Source organism: Carcharodon carcharias, chromosome 6, assembly GCF_017639515.1.
Source record: "Carcharodon carcharias isolate sCarCar2 chromosome 6, sCarCar2.pri, whole genome shotgun sequence".
In the NCBI taxonomy this organism is placed as follows: Eukaryota; Metazoa; Chordata; class Chondrichthyes; order Lamniformes; family Lamnidae; genus Carcharodon; species Carcharodon carcharias.
Window position 1 is genome coordinate 149,531,176 of NC_054472.1, and position 19,375 is coordinate 149,550,550.

The 19,375-nt window shown below is 40.7% G+C and overlaps 1 protein-coding gene across 1 annotated transcript in view; it reads right to left on the minus strand.

The window, feature by feature from the left end:
- Positions 1–613: 613 nt before the first annotated feature.
- The window catches only part of csrnp1b (cysteine-serine-rich nuclear protein 1b), a 30,960-nt gene continuing 12,198 nt past the window's right edge, over positions 614–19,375 (minus strand). Inside the window, exons 2-5 of the mRNA XM_041189065.1 lie at positions 13,106–13,344; positions 10,031–10,290; positions 8,838–9,134; positions 614–5,773 (exon numbers count right to left, since the gene is read on the minus strand). Coding sequence (XP_041044999.1) covers positions 4,742–5,773; positions 8,838–9,134; positions 10,031–10,290; positions 13,106–13,319 — 1,803 coding nt within the window. The 5' untranslated portion in view covers positions 13,320–13,344 and the 3' untranslated portion in view covers positions 614–4,741. The remainder of the gene's footprint in view (positions 5,774–8,837; positions 9,135–10,030; positions 10,291–13,105; positions 13,345–19,375) is intronic.

The following is a 19,375-nucleotide window of genomic DNA, read 5'->3' on the forward strand; positions in this document are numbered from 1 at the left end:
CTGTAACCATCCTTATACCAGGCAATAGGGTGGTTAGTCCTATACAACTGGAGTATCTCATAGCTCCCATGAGTGGGCACTCATCCACCAAATACAAATGTTCTTCTGCATGTGAAACTGGAATTCAGAGATTAAGTCCTGACCTCCAATCTCCAGGGCTGGTTTGAACCCTGCACCCTCTGGCTCAGGAAGAGGTAAACCATAAGCCAAAGAATTGTTCTTTCCCCTCAGATGCTCAGCACAGATACTAATGCATTTTTTAAATAAGTGTACAAAATTCTCCTAGTATCCTGGCCAATGTGGCTTAGCAAGTGTAAAAAGAAAAGTAGCATGGTTCCTGCTGCTTGCTGTTATCTAATAACTCTGCAGGAAAGTGCGCACACATGCTGGTGTCTGTGGAGACCGACAAAAGGATCAGATTAGGATACAACTTCCCTCACTCCCTCTCCCCACAGTCTGGTAGGCAATGAAATTCCAAGAATTCACATGAGGACTGATGCTGCTGTTGTTAAACAACCACTTGGTGAGGTACCAGGACATGGCTGGCAAGTATGGAAATGCACTCTGGCACAAAGACACAAGAAAACTGAAAGGAAGAATCAAAGACTTGCACTTCTTGCATATATAATTTTATTATTTAAAAGTATGATGAAAATGGTTTCATACGGCTTGGATGAAATGAATAGCATGTAATCCACCAACATATTTTACAGATTAAGCTAAATGTGTTTTTTTTTAAAAAAATCATCGTACCATTCTGCAAAATTATTGAAGTCTAATATATATTATTTACATATTGAAGGCAAATGGGAGATGTACAGACAAATCAATTCAATACATAACATTAAGTTTTGTAATAAATACCAATTTTCATTTATGTACAGTCAGGCAAAAAAATGAATCATACAATGGAGTGAGATTTAACTTATTTACAGATTTCTAGTGCCTTTGAGAAGGAACGGAATTCAATTTTTGCCACAAACAACTGAAAGGGAACAAAAAAAAATAAATTAATGATTTTTAAAGGCAGTACAACTGCATATTGCTTGGTCCAGATTGTTTATGCAGAGAAACTTCAGGGGGTTGAAGAAAAAATATTAACTTGACCACAGACTCACCTCCTGCATCTAAAAAGCCCTCCTCCAACTGAACTGAAATGTCAAGTAGAAACAATTAACCCATCATACCGAGCTCCTTATTGTACTATTTTTAACACGTTAACCCATTGAAATAGTGGGAAATTTTGTACAAACTGGGATTGAACGAATTGTCATCTTTACCCAACAGTATCCTTTCTTTTCACTTTCAAAAACATGAGAGTCTGTAGACAGTTGCAGTTTCTTTTCAAATTGATGAGACTTCTCTGTATTTAACAGACTAAAAGTTCATACGTTAGAAAAAAATGGATCACTAAACGTTTGCAAAACAAAACAAAGAGCTCTTTGGAAAATAGATTGGTGTAATAGTTTTAATTTTATTATTCTTTCCTTTTTAATTTGCATTCTCCATCTTTCAGGTCTTATTGCTTTTATTCTACCCTGTCCCCTCTGCTACAAAATGTTTATAGTTCCTCTGCATATTAGACACTGGGCTGAACCATGCATGCTACTTCCTCACAGAATTTCAAATAAATTATAAACTGTAAAGCTTAAAAAAAATTAGCTACTTTGTGGAATTTTAAATAATTAAAGGTTTCAAATCCCTAGCACCTTTACAGAGCTACGACCTTCATGCCAAAAATACAGCCTAAAGCACAAAGTCTGAATGTAATTCACGTATTTAATTATTTTTAAAAAATGGTTTCTTACTAAAAGGTACTTTTCAAATCTTAAAACATTTTGCAGAGTTCTTGGAGAAAAGCCAAGAATCTGCGATAAAGTGTTTCACTTGACTGAAGCAGTGCTGTCACTAGAATTTTTAGTGATCCTTTGATAGGCAAAGTTTGCGTTGAAAAATACCCAGGCAACATTCAGAGCTTTTGTCCCTCTGAACTTTGCTTATGTGGAAATTACATTTTTTAGGCTGTGGATAACACACAAGGATAGAGTACAGGTGGTTACAGGTCTCATGCTGGTGAAAATAGGAGCGTCTCTAAGGTGGCAAATTTAAAAAAGGTGTGGGATTAAAAAGTGCATGGTCAAAACTGCAATATGCAGCTGGTTTTTTGAAATTTTGTTTTTCTGTAGCATATTGGTACCAAGACGACTAGTGACAATACTGCTCGAGCAAACACAGTTATCATAACAGTGTAATGATCAGAAAGACCAGTGCTACTGAAAGGCTGTATTGCACTTCCATTGTTTCATTATTAAACCACAGTGCTTCTTGCAGTACTGCATGTACAAAAATAAATAAATACAGTACAAAATAAATAAAAACTGCACATGTAATACTTAAGGTACAGTATTACAAAGTTACTTATTAACTTCTTGTTATTTAAGACCTTGTCTCAAGTTGGCTTTATCAATGTACTTTGCACCTACAAATTGCAATTTGCTAGGCTCGGCTGTAGTTAAGACTTTGCATAGTAAGTCAGTCAATTTGTGCATTAGCCATTCAAAGAATCTTTATCTTGTAGGGATATATATAAAATAGGAAAAGTGCTGGAAATGGAGAACAGGTCAATCAGTGGCCTGACTTTTCAGTCTTGCAATGTTAAGTGAAGAAACTTCACTTGAACTCAAACAGTTACGTTTAAAACTCATACACTGACAGATCTGTTTGTGCATTTCCAGTTTTTGTTTAAAATTCCAGTTGTACAATCTGCCTGCAGTAAATAAATATTAATTGGACTGCAGCCCCTTGTTGTCAAAGGATGCAGAGATTCAATCCCATTTAATCATACAATGATTACATGGATTGAATCCTGTAATTGTTCTTTTTTTTACCAGTGATGTGTACATTTATTGCATACCCAAGTTCTAGTCATCCAGTGAATGAGACGCTGGGTTAGCATCCAACGGACAACGGTAAGAAGAGGTCAAAGATGTTCTTATTGTGGAAGTTAACTAATACAATAAATTTAAAGGTTGGCACAGCATCAATGCTCTTGTCACTAGCACAAGTGATACATACCATTGCATTAGATGCTGCACATCTACTTTTGGTAGATATCGCAAAATTGAAGCTTAGTATCAAATTACGATCTTTAGTTTCAGAATCCAGACCAAATTGTATAGACAACTTGCTCTGCCACATAGGTTGGAATCTTAGCATCAGAGGGAGTGCAAAAACCGGGATGATTAAAATTCTCATCGTGTTCATATTTGCCTTATGTTTCCCTATCTGTGAAAACTCCTCTAGCCCTACAACCCTGTGAGAACTCTGCACTCCTGCAGTTCTGGTCCTTCATGGTGTGGTAATTTCTTTTACCTTACCACTGTCAGCCATCTACGCTCTAAACTCCAGAATTCTCTCCTTAAACCTACACACCTCTCGCTCATGCTTTTAAGATGTCCTTTAAGCTTACTTCTTTCACTAAGATATAGATCACCTGCTGTACATGTCCTTATGTGGCTGTCAAGTTTTGTCTGATCACCCTCCTTTGAAATGTCTTGGGATGTTTTACCACATTAAAGGTGCAATATAAAATCATGTTGTGTTACCGAGACAACCTCAATGCACGCTTCCACTGGACAATCTCAACTATCACTCTCACTTTGAGATAAAAGGGGCAACTTTCACAGCTTGAAAAATAATTTTCCTAATTATCAATAATTACTTGATCCAAAGCAGATGTGAACAAGACTCATTTCTAACATGTCATAATGTACTAATATGGGGGCTACCAAAATGGCTTAGTGCACAATGTAGTCTTCGTGGCAATACTGAAGCATAAATGCCAGGAGAATTCCAGGTTCAACGGCTGATTTGGGTTGAGTTAGTTGATCTGAGTCAGGCTGAAAGTAAAAAATGGGGTGCTCCCATGAGCTTCAATCTGTGTAGGTCAGAGTACCCATTCCCTATCGTGATCTTCACCAAGGGCATGTGGACACAGTGGCATAAGAGCATAGCGTTAGGTGTGGCTGTTTAAACAGCTTGCCAGCACTCGTTGTGTAGGCTCATGTAGCACAGGCGTTGAAATGAGGTTAAGAAGGTCCAGCAGCAACACTGAACTGTAGCCTAGCGTGAGTAGTTGCTTTCAGGATTCATACAGGGGTGGAGGAAAAACAAACACAAAATACATCACGTAGTACAGGATAGGTGATTGGAGCTGAAGAAAACAAAGGTGATTCTTTGAATAGGATTGGTCACAAAGATGTTAAGTTATTGTCCAAATAATTTTAGCTGCCAGATGTCCATTGATAAGAAGCCAAACATGTTGAGACTTCTTCCATTTCCACTTTAAGTGTCATCAGTAAGTCATCATTTCTGTCCCACTCTTCACTAAAGTACCACCGATATTCGGCATGGATACGTCACTATTACAATAAACTCAGGGTCCAATTATCTTTCTGGTTTAAACAATATATAGCTCTCTCATACAAATCATTACCAATTGATAGTCAGGAGTATCGCTCCCACTTCTCCAAGCTGAAGAATCATTTTGCCATTTATAGCCTCAGTGGATCCATGGTTAATACAATTGAAGGCTAATTACTGCAGAATGATTCCTTGACTCATAATTTCAATTAATTCTGAAACCACTCCCCCAATACATCTGTCATTTCATAAAAGATATATATCAATAATCTTTGAAAAGAAAAAGAAATTTGGAACCAGTCACTTCAATAATCTGAAGTCAAACCTTCACAGTTTCCATAATGGATGTTTTGATGGCTTCTTCGAGATGCTGACTGTCTGGGAAAGGTGTAGGAGGCTCTGGGAATGAGTCTGCTGTGATTGGCTCAGCCAGACCAATCAGAGACTCCAGGAAACAGCTGCCTGAGTCGGCAGTCTGAGAGAAACTGGGAAACCCAGGGAACTGAAACTGCAGTGTTGGACAATTGTCCGTGTTTTCGTAGTCCTTTTGTGGGTTGTGAAAAGATCCATAGTTGAACTCTGAGAACGACTGGAAAAATTCGAAGGAGTCAGTCGACAGGCTGAGGTCAGTATAGCTTTTCGTGGCTTGCTCTGAGCAGTGAGCTGGGGCATAGACATGGCCATTACCCTGTGTTGGAGCTACATCACCCAGTGGGAAACTGCCCTCCTGATTAGCATTCTCATCCAAGCTGGGCAAATGATTAGTGTAGTACTCAGTGTTGAACTTGAAGCTTTCCATGTTATAGTGCTGGTCACCAGTCTCACAAAAAAAATCTGATGGGTTAAAGTAAGGAAAGCCATCCTGATTCTCGGCATCGTTACCACACTCATTATCCGAATCATTAAAATGGAGTATTCGGGCCAGTCCATCATCGTCAATGTCTGCTGTTTGATGAGACTGCTGTGCGTTATCCAGGAAATGGTCATTACTTCCCTCATCTACCTCCTCACTGTAATTTGATGAACTGGAGTCAGTCATGTCACTGCTACAGCTGTTATCTTCGCTATCATCTGACTCCTCACTGAAGTGAAAGGCTGGTGTTAAGGAGGCACTTCTGTCCTGAAATGCAGCCTTGTCTGCTGAGTAACCATAGTGCTGGGAATTTTCCAGGTGTGGCATGTCTGACTCTCCATTTTTATTTTCACCATTTGGTTGCCTTTTCTCCAAGTCCAACTTCATAATGGTGTGGATGAAGTGTGTCTGCACTCTGGCAGAGTTGAACTCTATCCTCCCCTTTGTGTTACCACAACCGTCCTTTGTACAACCACAGGGAAAAGACATGCGATCCATCTGTACAATATAAAAATGTACAAGATAAGCACTAAGGAACATCTAATAATATAGGAACAAGAGTAGACCATTCAGCCCTTGAGCTTGTTCTGCAAATCAATTAGATTATGGTTAAGTATCTTAACTCCATCCATCTCCCTTTTTTTTATCCTTTTATACTCTTGTCTAGCCTAAATCACCAACTCCATCACTACAGCGATCTAATTATATAGAAACAGGCTTTCTTCCGGTCTCATTTCCCCATGTCTTCAGTAAAGATGCCAAATTAAGTTTTTAATGGATAGCCCACTGAAAAAGACTTCTCTCTCTTGCCATTTCCACCCCCTCCCCCAACAGTAGGCTGAATTATACAAGGTGCCAGATTCTTTTTTTTATTCATTTATAGGATGTGGGCTTCGCTGGCTGGGCCAGCATTTGTTGCCCATCCCTAGTTGTCCTTGAGAAGGTGGTGGTGAGCTGCCTTCTTAAACTGCTACAGTCCATGTGGTATAGGTACATCCACAGTGCTGTTAGGAAGTTCCAGGATTTTGCCCCAGCGACAGCAAATGAAACGCGGCGATAAATTTCCAAGTTAAGATGGGGAGTGACTTGGAGGGGGAATGTCTAGGTGGCGGTGTTCCCATCTATCTGCTGCCCTTGTCCTTCTAGATGATAGTGATCATGTGTTTGGAAGGTGCTGTCGAAGGAGCCTTGGTGAATTCCTGCAGTGCATCTTGTAGACACATTGCTGCTACTGTGCATCAATGGCAGAGGGAGTGAATGTTTGTGGATGTGATGCTAATCAAGCAGGCTGCTTTGTCCTGGATGGTGTCAAGCTTCTTGCGTGTTGTGGGAGCTGCACTCACCCAGGCAAGTGGGGAGTATTCCATCACACTTCTGACTTGTGCCTTGGTAGATGGTGGACAGGCTTTGGGGAGTCAGGAGGTGAGTTACTCATCGCACAACTCCAAGCCTCTGACCTGCTCTTGTAGGCACAGTATCTATACGGCCAGTCTAGTTCAGTTTCTGGTCAATAGTAACCCTCAGGATGTTGATAGTGGGGGATTCAGTAATGGTAATGCCATCGAACATCAAGGGACGATGATTGGATTCTCTCTTGTTGGAGATGGTCATTGCCTGATACTTGTGTGGCACAAATGTTACTTGCCACTCATCAGCCCAAACCTGGATGTTGTCCAGGTCTTGCTGCTTCGGACTGCTTCAGTATTTGAGGAGTTGCGATGGTGCTGAACATTGTGCAATCATCAGCAAACATCCCCATTTCTGACCTTTTGATGGACGGAAGGAGAAGCAGCTGAAGATGGTTGAGTCTAGGACACTACCCTTAGGAACTCCTGCAGTGATGCCCTGAAACTGAGATGATTGACCTCCAATAACCTCAACCATCTTCCTTTGTGCTAGGAATGACACCAAACATAACATAATCCACATCCTCCTGGCTCAAAAGTCAGGAGGTGGGGAAATTAGGTGAGCCCACAGAGGAACACCAGCTGCTCCACAGCCATTTAATAGGCTGGAGGAGAGATTTTCACCTCTTATGAGCAGTAAGTCACGGCTCAGAAAGATGCGTTGGGGTCTAGCTGGATACCTAACTGCCAGGTCTCAGAAAGGAGGGTGAGGGGCTGGGGTTTGCGAGACCATTGGGGGAAAAAGGGCAACCTGGCTGGGGGGTGCGGAGGGGCCACCTAAGGTTTCTGGGGACACATTAAGGAGGGACCCCATCCCCATTCAGAGCAATCCTGCACAGGGAAATCTTAAGTGGGAAGTAATCACTTGCTTAAGGACCTCAATTGACCCACTGGCAGCTGCTACAAGAACCCATGCACATTCAACTTGAAGACAAATAGAACAGTCTGTTTACTGGAGAATACTCTTCAAACACTCACATGTTATTAATCTCATAGGAACAGTAGTAGCTATTCAGGCCCTCAAGCATCTTCAACTATTCACTTAGATCATGTATCTTAATTCTGTACCTCATTGCAGTTTGTGGGACTTTTAAGTGTACCATAACCAGTCAATCTTCAAATTGTTGCACAAAGGTTTGGAGACCATTTAGAATCTTGATGGGGCATTACACAGAGACAAGTCTTTTACAGAGTTTCAATTGTTAGTTTACTTCTATCCAAACCAATAGGTCATCCTACATTGGCAACACAGTGGCAATAAATCAAAATAGGGTCCCAAAATACGGTAGGAGCTATTAATAATGAAAAGCTTTATTTTAAAAGCCTATCAAAATAAAGAGCTGCTATTTTAAACCAACATATAGTGCTTACTAAACACTAGAGCTGTTGACCGTCTACATTTCTATCTCTATATAATTAAACATTTCGCATCTGGAACACACAGGGATTAGTGTACTGCTCAATAAAATATGTTAGCTGTTGACAAGACAGGCCATGCGTATAGACAAATCTGGAATCAAGAAAATGCATTGTAGGCCTCAGCCCCTCAGGCTACTTAATTACTTAACCTACATTTTAATGGTTGGAAGCCAAACTGCTCTCTACCCTGCCATACAGGTTTTTCTTTTTTAATATAGATTTGGAGGATTACTATGAAACCAGTGCTCTTTTTTACAAGCAATGATTCCTCGTAGCTACCACAGAATTAAGATAGCAGCAGCAATGCATCTTCAGGCCTTGCTGCTGTATGGCTACAAGATCTGGGTGTGCCACCAAGTCTGCTGAGTCAACAGTCTGCCTGCTGGGAAAGAAGAGGGAAAAGCAATACAGGTCTCTTTCTTGAAGGTGAAATATTGATGGACTTAACTCAGCGGTAATTACCATGGGTGCATAATGGTGATGCAGCACCCCCCCCACCAACCCCATTAAATTGGGGTTGGTGTTCATACTTGAGCTGCTTTTCAGAGATGCAGACACCAGAAGGGCAGGCTGAGAGACTGAATCGATGTTACAAAGTCAATGGTTTGCAGGTTTTATTTAAAAAACATGATTAAAAGTCAAATTGTAATGTAAAAAAACAAAAAGTCACTTGCCACACTGGTAAGCGTACAGATGTCTCTGTATAAAATTAAGCATTTAATTAGCTGCTCACTTACTTGGCATTTAATTCCTGCCAGATTACAACTGCAAGTCTCTGGTTCACAGAATCCCTTACAGTCACAGCCGCAGTCCTCACGCGACACTCTGATTGCATTCAGCTCCCGTTTTTCCTCCCTGTCGATTTTCTTCACTCCAGCTGCTTTCAGCAGCACGTGCCTTTTCTTAGCTGGATATGGCTGGGGAAAGAAGTTGCTGTCGAGCTCCACCTCGCCAACATCGATGTCGTCATCTGAGATGTCGTCCACGGTGAGCCTGTCAGCCTGTTCAGAGTCAGCAGTACCATTCTTTGTCAACTATTTGGGGTGAGAGAAAGAGACGTGTTAATTTTTTTCCAAATTAAAACCACTGATTAACAATTCTCCTTCAGCAACACTCAATATCTCTGGGCATTTAAGCTGACAGCACAAGAGGCGGCCACTCAGTTCATCGTGTCTTGCAAGACGAATACCAAAGCAACCTCATTTCCCCCATGAACCTTGTATTGTCCTCTGCTCCATCTAGGTAATGTGATACTCAGCCACACCAGGCAAATGCCCATATCGGGTCCTGTTTGTGTTCACTTGGCTGATCTCAGTGGGGAGAAAAATTGCAAAAGAATGACCAGGACAAGTGATCCAACAACAATAAAATGTTAGGAATTGGATGTACTTGGAAATATTTGTAGGGTTTTAGGGGAATATTGTCATGATTTGGAATGCACTGCCTAGAAGGGTGATAGATGCAGATGCGATAGTAATTCTCAAAAAGGGATTGAAAAGGAAAGAGATGGGGAGTTGGATTAATTGGATAGCTCTCTCAAAGAGTCAGCACAGGCATGAAATACACTCAACAACTGAGCATCCACAACTCCCTGGGGTGAAGAATTCCAAAAATTTGCAACACTTAATTGAAGAAATTTCTCCTCATCTCAGTCCTAAATCACCAAGCCCTCATCCTGAGACTATGACCTCTAGTTCTAGACTCTCCAGCCAGGGAAGCAGCCTCTCAGTATCTACCCTATCAAGCCCCATCAGAATCTTGTGCTTTAATGAGATTATCTTTCATTCTTCTAAACTCAGGAGACGATGGGCCCGTTCTACTCAATATCTCCCCATACAACAACTCCCTCATCCAGGAATTGAAAATCAACTCTGGATTACTAATCTAGTAACACAACTAACTGCTAGACTACCATTCCCAGGTGTCATACCTGCAGCCTTAAAGAATCCAGCTTCTGTTCTTTCAAAAGTTCCTTGATTTTCTCCCAGCGCACAAGCTCCTGTTCTTTTGCAAACTCTGCGAGCGTGTACTGCCTGCATGAGCTGTGCTTGTTGGCCATCCCCAGGGTGCAGCCACCCTGGCTTGGAACACTAGTGAATCCCTGACATCGTGCGAAATAGAACACGACAACGCGGTCAAATTGGACGTTGTTCTTTCTCATGCGTTTAGATCTCTTCAGGATGGGCACAGCTGCAAAATCAAGGAGGAAAGAGAGAACATTAATAAGCATTTAGCTACTAATGGATTCCATTACAAGGATGCTGTCATTAGGTTTACTTTATGTAAGGAGAAAAACAGCCTTGAAACAGTGCCTTTAGCAACCTCAGGACATCTCTTTGAAATGCAGTCACTTGTGCAACACAAGGACTTGCAGCAGCCAATCAGCACATGATAAAAAGCTTTATAATAAATGATCAGATCTTTGTTTTGCTTGTTGTTTGAGAGATAATTGTTAGGCAGAAATGCAGGGAAAATCTCTTGCTCTTCTTTGAATTGTGCCAAATGATCTTTTAAATTTAGCCCAAATAGACAGAGGACACAGGCTAACGCTTCGTGAGAAAGGCACTAACTCTGGCAATGCAACATTCCCTCAGTACTGCACTGAAGTGTCAGCCTGAATTATGTCCTGAAATCTCCGGAATGGGCCTTGAACCCATGAGGAGAGGGTGCCTTCACTGAGCCATGGCTAATGCTAACATCCCCCAAGGAAGTGCAAATTTTTTCAGTGGCCTTAGCTGTTGAGGTTGCCAATGAGCTTGATTTTAGGAAAGAGTGGGCTATGGCCCTGTGGTTGTGTCTTAATACTACACTTTCAGCTTCATTGTGATCTTCTCTATGGGGTTTGCACGAGTGTGCACACGCTTTCATAAACTGCACATTGTGTGGTGCTCCAGAAGAGGGAGAAATTATGGCAAATTCATCAGGGTAAGGAAAATGAACATAACGTACATTTTCTATTTAAACCAACAAGTGCAAAAAAATTAGAAAACTTTGTTTCAACATTTTCTTTTTAAAGAAAAACAGGCAAAGAAAGGAAACAGCTACTCTAGACACTGGGAGCCTCAGCACATGACGTAATACTGAGAAAATGCCCAACTGTAATTAGATTTCCTTACAGTTTGCTGGTTTCAAGGAACTCAGTTGTCAAGCTGTCCACTGAAGACTAATTTCAGTCCTATTTTAAGCAGATTATTATGATGAAGGCTTGTTATTACAAATGCTTTTAGCATGAGTTTTTTTTTTTAAATGCAGCAGTAGCACAACATAGTACCTGGTGATCTTTAAACCATTGATTACATTCCTCCAATTCTACCCAGTTCTCACTGGCATACAGCACCAGAGGTAGACAACCTGCTGCTACTAAGAGTACTTCACCCTACTATAGCTGTTTCTTCATCCAAGTGGCTATATATCCACATGCGAGTCTAAATACTTCAATCATTAAGGCACCACAGACCAGCCCTGCCCTCAATCCAATACGGCTCAGCACCATTACTGTTGACCTTATTGAAATTGGTTAACGAAGCATAGATTTTCCTAGTCTCTGCTGGTCGTAGTCATTCCATATATTGAATTTACCCATTCTGCCTAAGTACATGTGAGTTTCTGACCTCTGTTGGGCTGGCAGGTCTCCTCATGTGGCAGAAGTCTGCCCAATTCACAGACCTATCAGGTACCAATGTAACAGGATACATGGGCAAACTCTCAAGTTGGTGTCTGGTTTGTGGTAAGTGAATGATTTATGCCTTCCCCTCAGTACTTAGTGTGTGTGTGTCATGGGGCAGGAGAGGAAAAAGAGCAATCAGATGCCTTTGTTATTGTGAAAAAGTTCTTTCTCAACCAAGTCTTTAAGGCAAGCTTCTACTTATAATCTTAACATAAACCCCTCTTGCAGAAAGCAGGGCTCTGTAGTTGCTGGAATTCGCTAACAACTGCATTAATATAGCACCTTTAACATAGGGAAACATCCAAAATAACTGCCTAGCAGTGTAACCAGTTAAGTGTTGACACTAAACCAAAACTGATGATATTGGCTTGGTTAAAGTGATAGCTTTCAATGGAGGGTCTTAAAAGGAGGGGACAGCACGAGTAAGTAAGAGAGAGAATGACCCAGAGACATGAGAGCATCTATGTGCATTTCCATTTTTCAGTACAAGCTATTAGAGATGCTCCTAGTTTTCATGGGTAACATCTGCTTGAAGACTCTGTGCTTGCATATCAGGTTTGGAGTTCTTTCCCCTCCAATTTTTGTCTGATTGAGAATCAATAATTAAATCTTCTTTGTCGGTTGGCTCATTGGGCAGTGGAGAAATTTCACCACAAAACAGATCTGTATAGAAGACCAAAACTAGGGGCCATTAATATAAGTCACTAATAAATGCAATATGGAATTTAAGAGGAACTTCTTAACCCAGGGAAGTCATGAGACAGTAAGGAAAAGGAGGATATATCGACAGGGTTAAATGGAGTAAGGAGGCTCAATGGGAAAGCAAACACTACCATGAACCCTTTAGGCTGAATGGTCTGTTTCTGTGCTGTTTATACTATTTAGATTTATGTATTTATATTCTACATTGGACACTTCCACACTTGATCTATAATGCCTTATGTCACCAATATTGAAAAGGATAGGAGGAAAGTTGAACAAAATTTAGAAGTAGAGATTGTGTATTACCAAGGTCAATTGAAGAAGAAAGATAATAATTGGGAAGCATAACAGCTTTGGAAGTTTCATAGTTCTAGGAAAAGAACTAGGTAAAAGTTGAAGACTTTTAATTGGACTTAATGAGCATCTGTTCACTGGCAACCCCACTGTGGCCATTCTCAGAGCCCGATTTAATTTAAATCCAATCAGGCACTTACTTGCCTGCTGACAGGGTTTCAGAATTAAATTCTGCCCCTTGTGTTACTCTGAGGATGTATTTATGGTGAAGACACCAGTGCCTTGCAATCTGAATCAAGCTGCTTAACTGTGAATAGGATGTGTGTTACGGTAAGTACTTACGGGTAAATGGTATTGAAGGGAAAGCTGCATTACTTCTGGTTGCCCATGTTTCACCACAAGAGCTGTCATCATCAGAGTCCCAGCTGGAGGACAAAGAGCAAGATGAAGCGGCAGAGGAGGATGATGAAGAGGAGGAAGAGGATGATGACGGAGATGATGAGTAACAGGGGTCATCCTCCACTTCTTCAAACTTTCGTTTCAGAACTCCACTCATGGCAAAATGTGGTTTGGTCACAGTTCTGCTTGAAATCAGCACAAAAAAAGAGAAAAAAAAACAATGAGGAGTTTGTCTACCTCATGCCATATACCTTAAAGCTGTTCTCTTTGAATGCTTTGCCAAGATTTGAATTAAAATTTAAGAATGATCATCGCCAAGCTGGAGTTATCTGGTACTCCAATGCTTAATGAAGTCTTTCAATAACATTGCAACCCTCATGTTCTGAATTAAATATTTACTTCCATCTTGACAACCAAATCTTTGAGGAATGCCTTTACTTTCACAAAAATTTAAAATAAAAAAAAAAAAATTCACAGAAAATGAACAGTTGAAACTACATTGATGCATACCAAAAATCAAGAAAAATGGAAAAGGGAGGGAAGATGAATAAAACTAAGCACCAGAGGCAAGTGCTCATTGCGTGCTCTCTGTTGAATGGGCTTCTTCATTCAATAGTGGGGATGGTAGTGTAGTGATTAGGTTACTGGATTATTCAGGTTCTGGACTCAACCAAAGAACATCAGTTCAAATTCTACCATAGTAGTTTGAGAACTTCAATTCTATAAAATACCTGGATATAAAAAGCTGACACCAGTACAAGTGACTACAAGGCTGTTGTATTGTTTATTTGTTCACTACTGTTCTTTTGAAAAGCAAACGTGCTTTCACCACCCGGTCTGGCCTACATGTGACTCCGGTACCATATCAACTCTTAACAGCCCTAATCAAATCACTACAATGGAAGAAGGCCCACCATCACCCTCAGAGGGAAAAAGGATGGGCAATAAATAGATACTTTGCAACAGCGGTCACATCCTAAGAACTAATGAAAAAAAAAGAGAACACAAGGCAAGCAGAGCCATGAGGTGGGCAGGGTACTCCACGCTAGGATAGATTGTATGTGGAATGAAAACAGCAAGTTTCACAGCCTGCAGATTTATCTTGGAAGGTTAATAATGGGTGCAAAAGCCAGCAGTAATATCGTTCCTGTAGTGAATTTCTAAATGCCTAATTTTTCTGGCAAGAACTTGTCTTCATTTGCACGAAACAAAGAAAATTCCCAAAAGCAGATTTTCTGTCAGGTGTCACAATTAGTCCATTATGTTTTCCTGATGGGTCAGTGTAAAAATGCAGTGTTGGGGGAACACAGGTAGTGAACCACACAATGCTAGAAGACACCAGGTTTAATTCATCGCCTAATAGCAAACCTCAGGTCAGTACAGCAGTGAAGTACAAATATAGTGTGTGGTTTTAGTTTTGGTTTAGAGAGAAGATTGGATTAACCTGTTCCTCACTCTCAGTTTTCTCCAGTTAAGGGGTGTTGAGCCCAGTTCAAGTAACCTGACCACAGCTGAGATCAACTAATGGATGAGAACTGCGATTTACACCATCAAGAAGTACATTTATTTGCAAAGAAGTAGCAAGCTTGCATTTTTATAACACCTTTCACGACCCCAGGACATTCCAAGGTGCTTTAGAGTCATAGTACTTTTGTAGTGTAGTTACTGTTGTAAAACAAGGAATTGCAGCAGGTAATTTGTGCACATCAAGGTCTAACAAAGAGCAGCAAGGTAAATGACCAGATTATCTGTATTAGTGATACCAAATGAGGAATAAAACATTGGCCAGGACAATTGTTCGAGAACTACACTGAGATAATTTATGTCTATCTGAATGTGTAAATAGATCGTGGGTTTAACAGCATTCAAAACACTGCATATCTATTGGTGTAGCACTCACATAGTACTGCACCAAAAAGCCAGGTTAGATTACGATTTACTGACCAGAAGTAAGCATTCAACCACTAAGCGGCAGCTAACACATTGCAGCCCTACATGTTGTCACCAAAACCTGAGCAAAATCCCAGGTTGTGTGTCACAACCCGCATTGGGGGCAGTGCAGAGTAGGTTTATTAGATTGTTACCTGGAATGAACAGGTTGTCTTATGAGAAAAGGTGAAACAGACTGAACTTGTTTCCAATGGAGTTTAGAAGAGTGAGAGGTGACTTGATTGAAGTATACAAGATCCTGAACAGTATTGATAAAGTGGATGTGGAAAGGATGTTTCCCCTTGTGGGCGAGTCCAAAACTAGGAGGCACTTTTTAAAATTACGGGTTGCCCTTTTAGGACAGAGATGAGAATTTTTATCTCTCAGAGGGTTGTGTGACTTTGGAACTCTCTGCCTTCGAAGGCAGTGGAGACAGGGTCATAGATTCTTGTTAGGCATGGGAATTAAAGGCTATCAAAAGGTATGGGAATGTGGAATTTTGAAACATAAACAGATCAGCCATGATCTTATAGATTGGTGGAGGAGGTTTGAGGGAATGAATGGCCTACTTCTTTTCCTATTCATTTATGGGATGTAGGCATTGCTGACTAGGCCAGCATTTATTGCCCACCTTTAGTTGTCCTTGAGAAGTTGGTGATGAGCTGCCTTCTTGAACCATTGCAGTCCTTCTGCTCCTATTTCGTATGTTCGTATAAATGAACCGTATTTCATATTTCTTCATCAGCATACACCTTAATTACAATACTGGCTCTCTGACTTGCTCATTAGCATTCTCCATCATTAATAAAAAAAAACATCTAAAAGGTTGCTTTTTGGGAATTGGGACAAAACTACTATCACTGAACTGTGATCTGGATTTATCTGCTAATAGCCTACTGGGGAATGGAATTGCCCAATGTCAGACTAATGGATCAGAAGGTTCCAGGGTCAAATTCTGGTTTGGTCACATTGTGGGGAAGACAGCAGCAAATGGGTCATGCAATAATTGGTCTCATCACTCCTGGGCTGGGGTGAAGAGAAAATCAGCTTAGGTTTTGCTCCAGTCAGCTTATGGGTGCTCAGCAAAATCAGTCCAGACTGTCACTGCTCCTGCATTTGAACAGCCAATTGTCATGTGTAGACAGGAAGATTCCTCTTAGTTTCAAGTGGTTCTGTTGAGAGGCAAACCTGAACCAAGTGATTTTTTTGTTATATTTGTTCTGGGAATATGGATGAGTGGGTAAGACTGCATTTAATCTCCATCCATAGTTGCCATGAGTAAATTATTTATAGTTAACCATGTAACATGGACTAGTGTAACAGGTAGGCCAGACTGGGTAGGGGTGTAGCTTTCCTCAACCCCTAAACATAAGTTAGCTAACAAGTTTGGTTCTAAAAATTTTTGGTTATCTTTCCTTCCTGATGCCAGCCTTTAAATGATCAGCTTTACTGAATTCAGTTATGATCAAAGACAGAGCTGTAATTACTGGTATTTCACCCTAAGGTGAATCTGCTGAAAGTCTTCTTTGAAGACACAAGCTGAGTTCAGCTAAATGCAATTGCATATTTTTGAACCAGAAGTTTATGGGTTCAAGTACCTCTCCAGGGACTGGTGTATATAATCCATGTTGACATTTCAGTGTGGTAATGAGGGAGTGCTGCATTGTTGGTGATGTATTCTTTTGGATGAAATGTCTGTCCTCTCAGGTGGACGTAAAAGATCCAAAGGCTCCATTTGAAGAGGAGCATGGGTATTGTGGCCAATATTTATCCCTCAGTTAACACCTAATTTTATGACACCTCATAAAATTACATTTTTTAAAAATTTATTCTCTAGGTATGGCACTGCTAGCAAGACTGGCATTTATCACCCATCTCCAATTGCCTGAGAAAGTGGTGGTGAACTGCCTTCTTGAACTGCAGTCCATGTGAAGGTGGCAATGACAGCGCTGTTAGGTTGGGAGTGCTGATTTTGACCCTTTAACGATGAAGGTTAAGCAGTGCAGAGTTTTGTCATTGAACTAAACGAGTGGCTTTGCAGGACCCTGAATATGTACTGAGTAATTTGATACAACACAACAAATACTCGTAAACACAGCTTACTCATTGGTGTCAGAGCAGGCCCAAGAACTTCCCACACATGACTCAGTACAGTATGCTCTCAATAATGTAACCAGATGACTTGCACTCCCTTTACTAGAATGATTCTGCAACCTTTGCAGCCTGCACGTGGGTGGAAGTGACTTTCTATGGAAGGCTCATCTGATCTATTACTGCAAGATTTCACAGTGATTCATGCCATGTGTATGTGACGAACTTCTACTGAAATAAAATTAGGTACAAGCCTACTGTGTCATAAGAGAGAGAGCAAAAATACAAGGAAAGGGCTGTGGGAGTGTTTGGAGAAGAACACGATAAAAGTTGTGACATTCAGCATGAAACACATGATAGTCCTTTGAAAATTAATCTTGGATTTTTAATAGACTGCTTAAAGTGGTTTACTGAATGAGAATGTCAAGAGATGATGATCCACCAGCGCATCACATACACTGCACACACTAAGCTCAATGTCATCTATACCAAATGAGTAATGAACAGGTATTTGTGCAGATGAGACTCAGGCAAGTGAATTTTCCCCTCTTTATAAAGCAGACAGCAATTCAAATTCCTAAAGGATATCTTGGGGATGCATTAAACACCAGTGGCTTACGCATCCTGAAATTATCCCGGGTAAAACCGAGGAGCATAAACCCTTGCGGAATACAGCTCCAGAGTTACACTGGCACACAGCTGTGGCTCCTGTGTTGTTCTACTCAAGATTGTGCAAATTACTCTTCTGAGACTGGCATTGTCCCATGGCATATTTAGCGTATTGATACCAGTGCAAGATAAAACTACGCTAAGGCCAATATATTATTTGCATGTTTTAATCTTAACTCATTACCTTAGATCCTTACACTCAGCAGGTTTGAAATTATTGATATTTCATCCCAGAGACAATTGTTCAAAAATTCACTCGATGCAACCCAAGCTGGGAAGGGATTTTGTACTGTTCGACTGGACATGTGAAATATTTCATATATTTCACTTCATTTACTGTAATATAGTGAAGCACTGGCCTTGGCTTAGTGATAGCATTCTCACCTTGAAGTCAGAAGGTTGTGGGTTCAAGTCCCACTCCAGAGACTTGACTACATAATCCAGGGTGATACTTCACTGGAGTATAGAGGGACTGCTGCACTGTCTTTTGGATGAGACATTAAACTGAGGCCCCATCTTCCCACTCAGATGTAAAAGATCCCATGTAATTATCCCAATAGGAGCAATTGTCTAGGGCAAAACATATTCCTCAACCAACATTGCTAAATAATTGTGATGTGCACAAATTGATCTATATAACAACTGTGACTACACTTCAAAAATGCTATAACATATCCTGACATAGTGAAAGGTGCTATAAAAAGGCAAGTCCTTTTTTAACTGGTGTAACTCATTTGTCTTTGGTGGCGAGAATGGTTAAACACATCTGGAGTCAGTGTTTGAGTGGCTACATCAGATATTCTGCTTACCAATCCTAGCCAAATATCTAAAACAGTTCCAGTAAGTGCTATGATGCAGACGTTGTTGTTGCCTGGCAACACAAGGGCTGGGACAACCGGGAAAATACAACATTTAGTCAGTGATTCGTCATCACAGGTTTGAGCATGCGGTTAGCGATCTGAAAGGGCAGCTTTGGTGTTTTTCCATAGTACTTGGGAGTTAACTGTACTCAAACAGTTGGCCAGATTCCAGAGTCATGAAGCCAGGACTAGACTGAGCAGTGTGATCTGCCTCACCGTAAATGCCTCAGTGCAACTGCCACATCACAATCTAAAACAGCAAAGGTGGAGATGAATGAATTAAATCCTTCTGTAACTGACGGACCAGCCAAATTTAAAAAAACATTCAAGGACAGATGTAAGAGATCAGCATCCTCTCACAACTCAAAACCTGCTGCAAATCTTATTCTCTCTCCCCCACAGGATCCAATGGCTACAAAGCAGATGTGTACACATGATCAGAGTTTCAACTGTTTCAGTTTTACCACACTCTCCCTCCCCCATTCAAAAGAATGAAGTGCAATTTCAAAACCCCGAAACGTGCAAATCTTGGGTGCTAAATAGACCACAGCACAGTTCTGACTAGACTTGGTTCTTGCAACATTCTTAAATATTCTCACATAACACTCTCATCTTCCACCACAAGTGACGTGGGTTTATTTTGAGCACTATAATAAGTTACAAG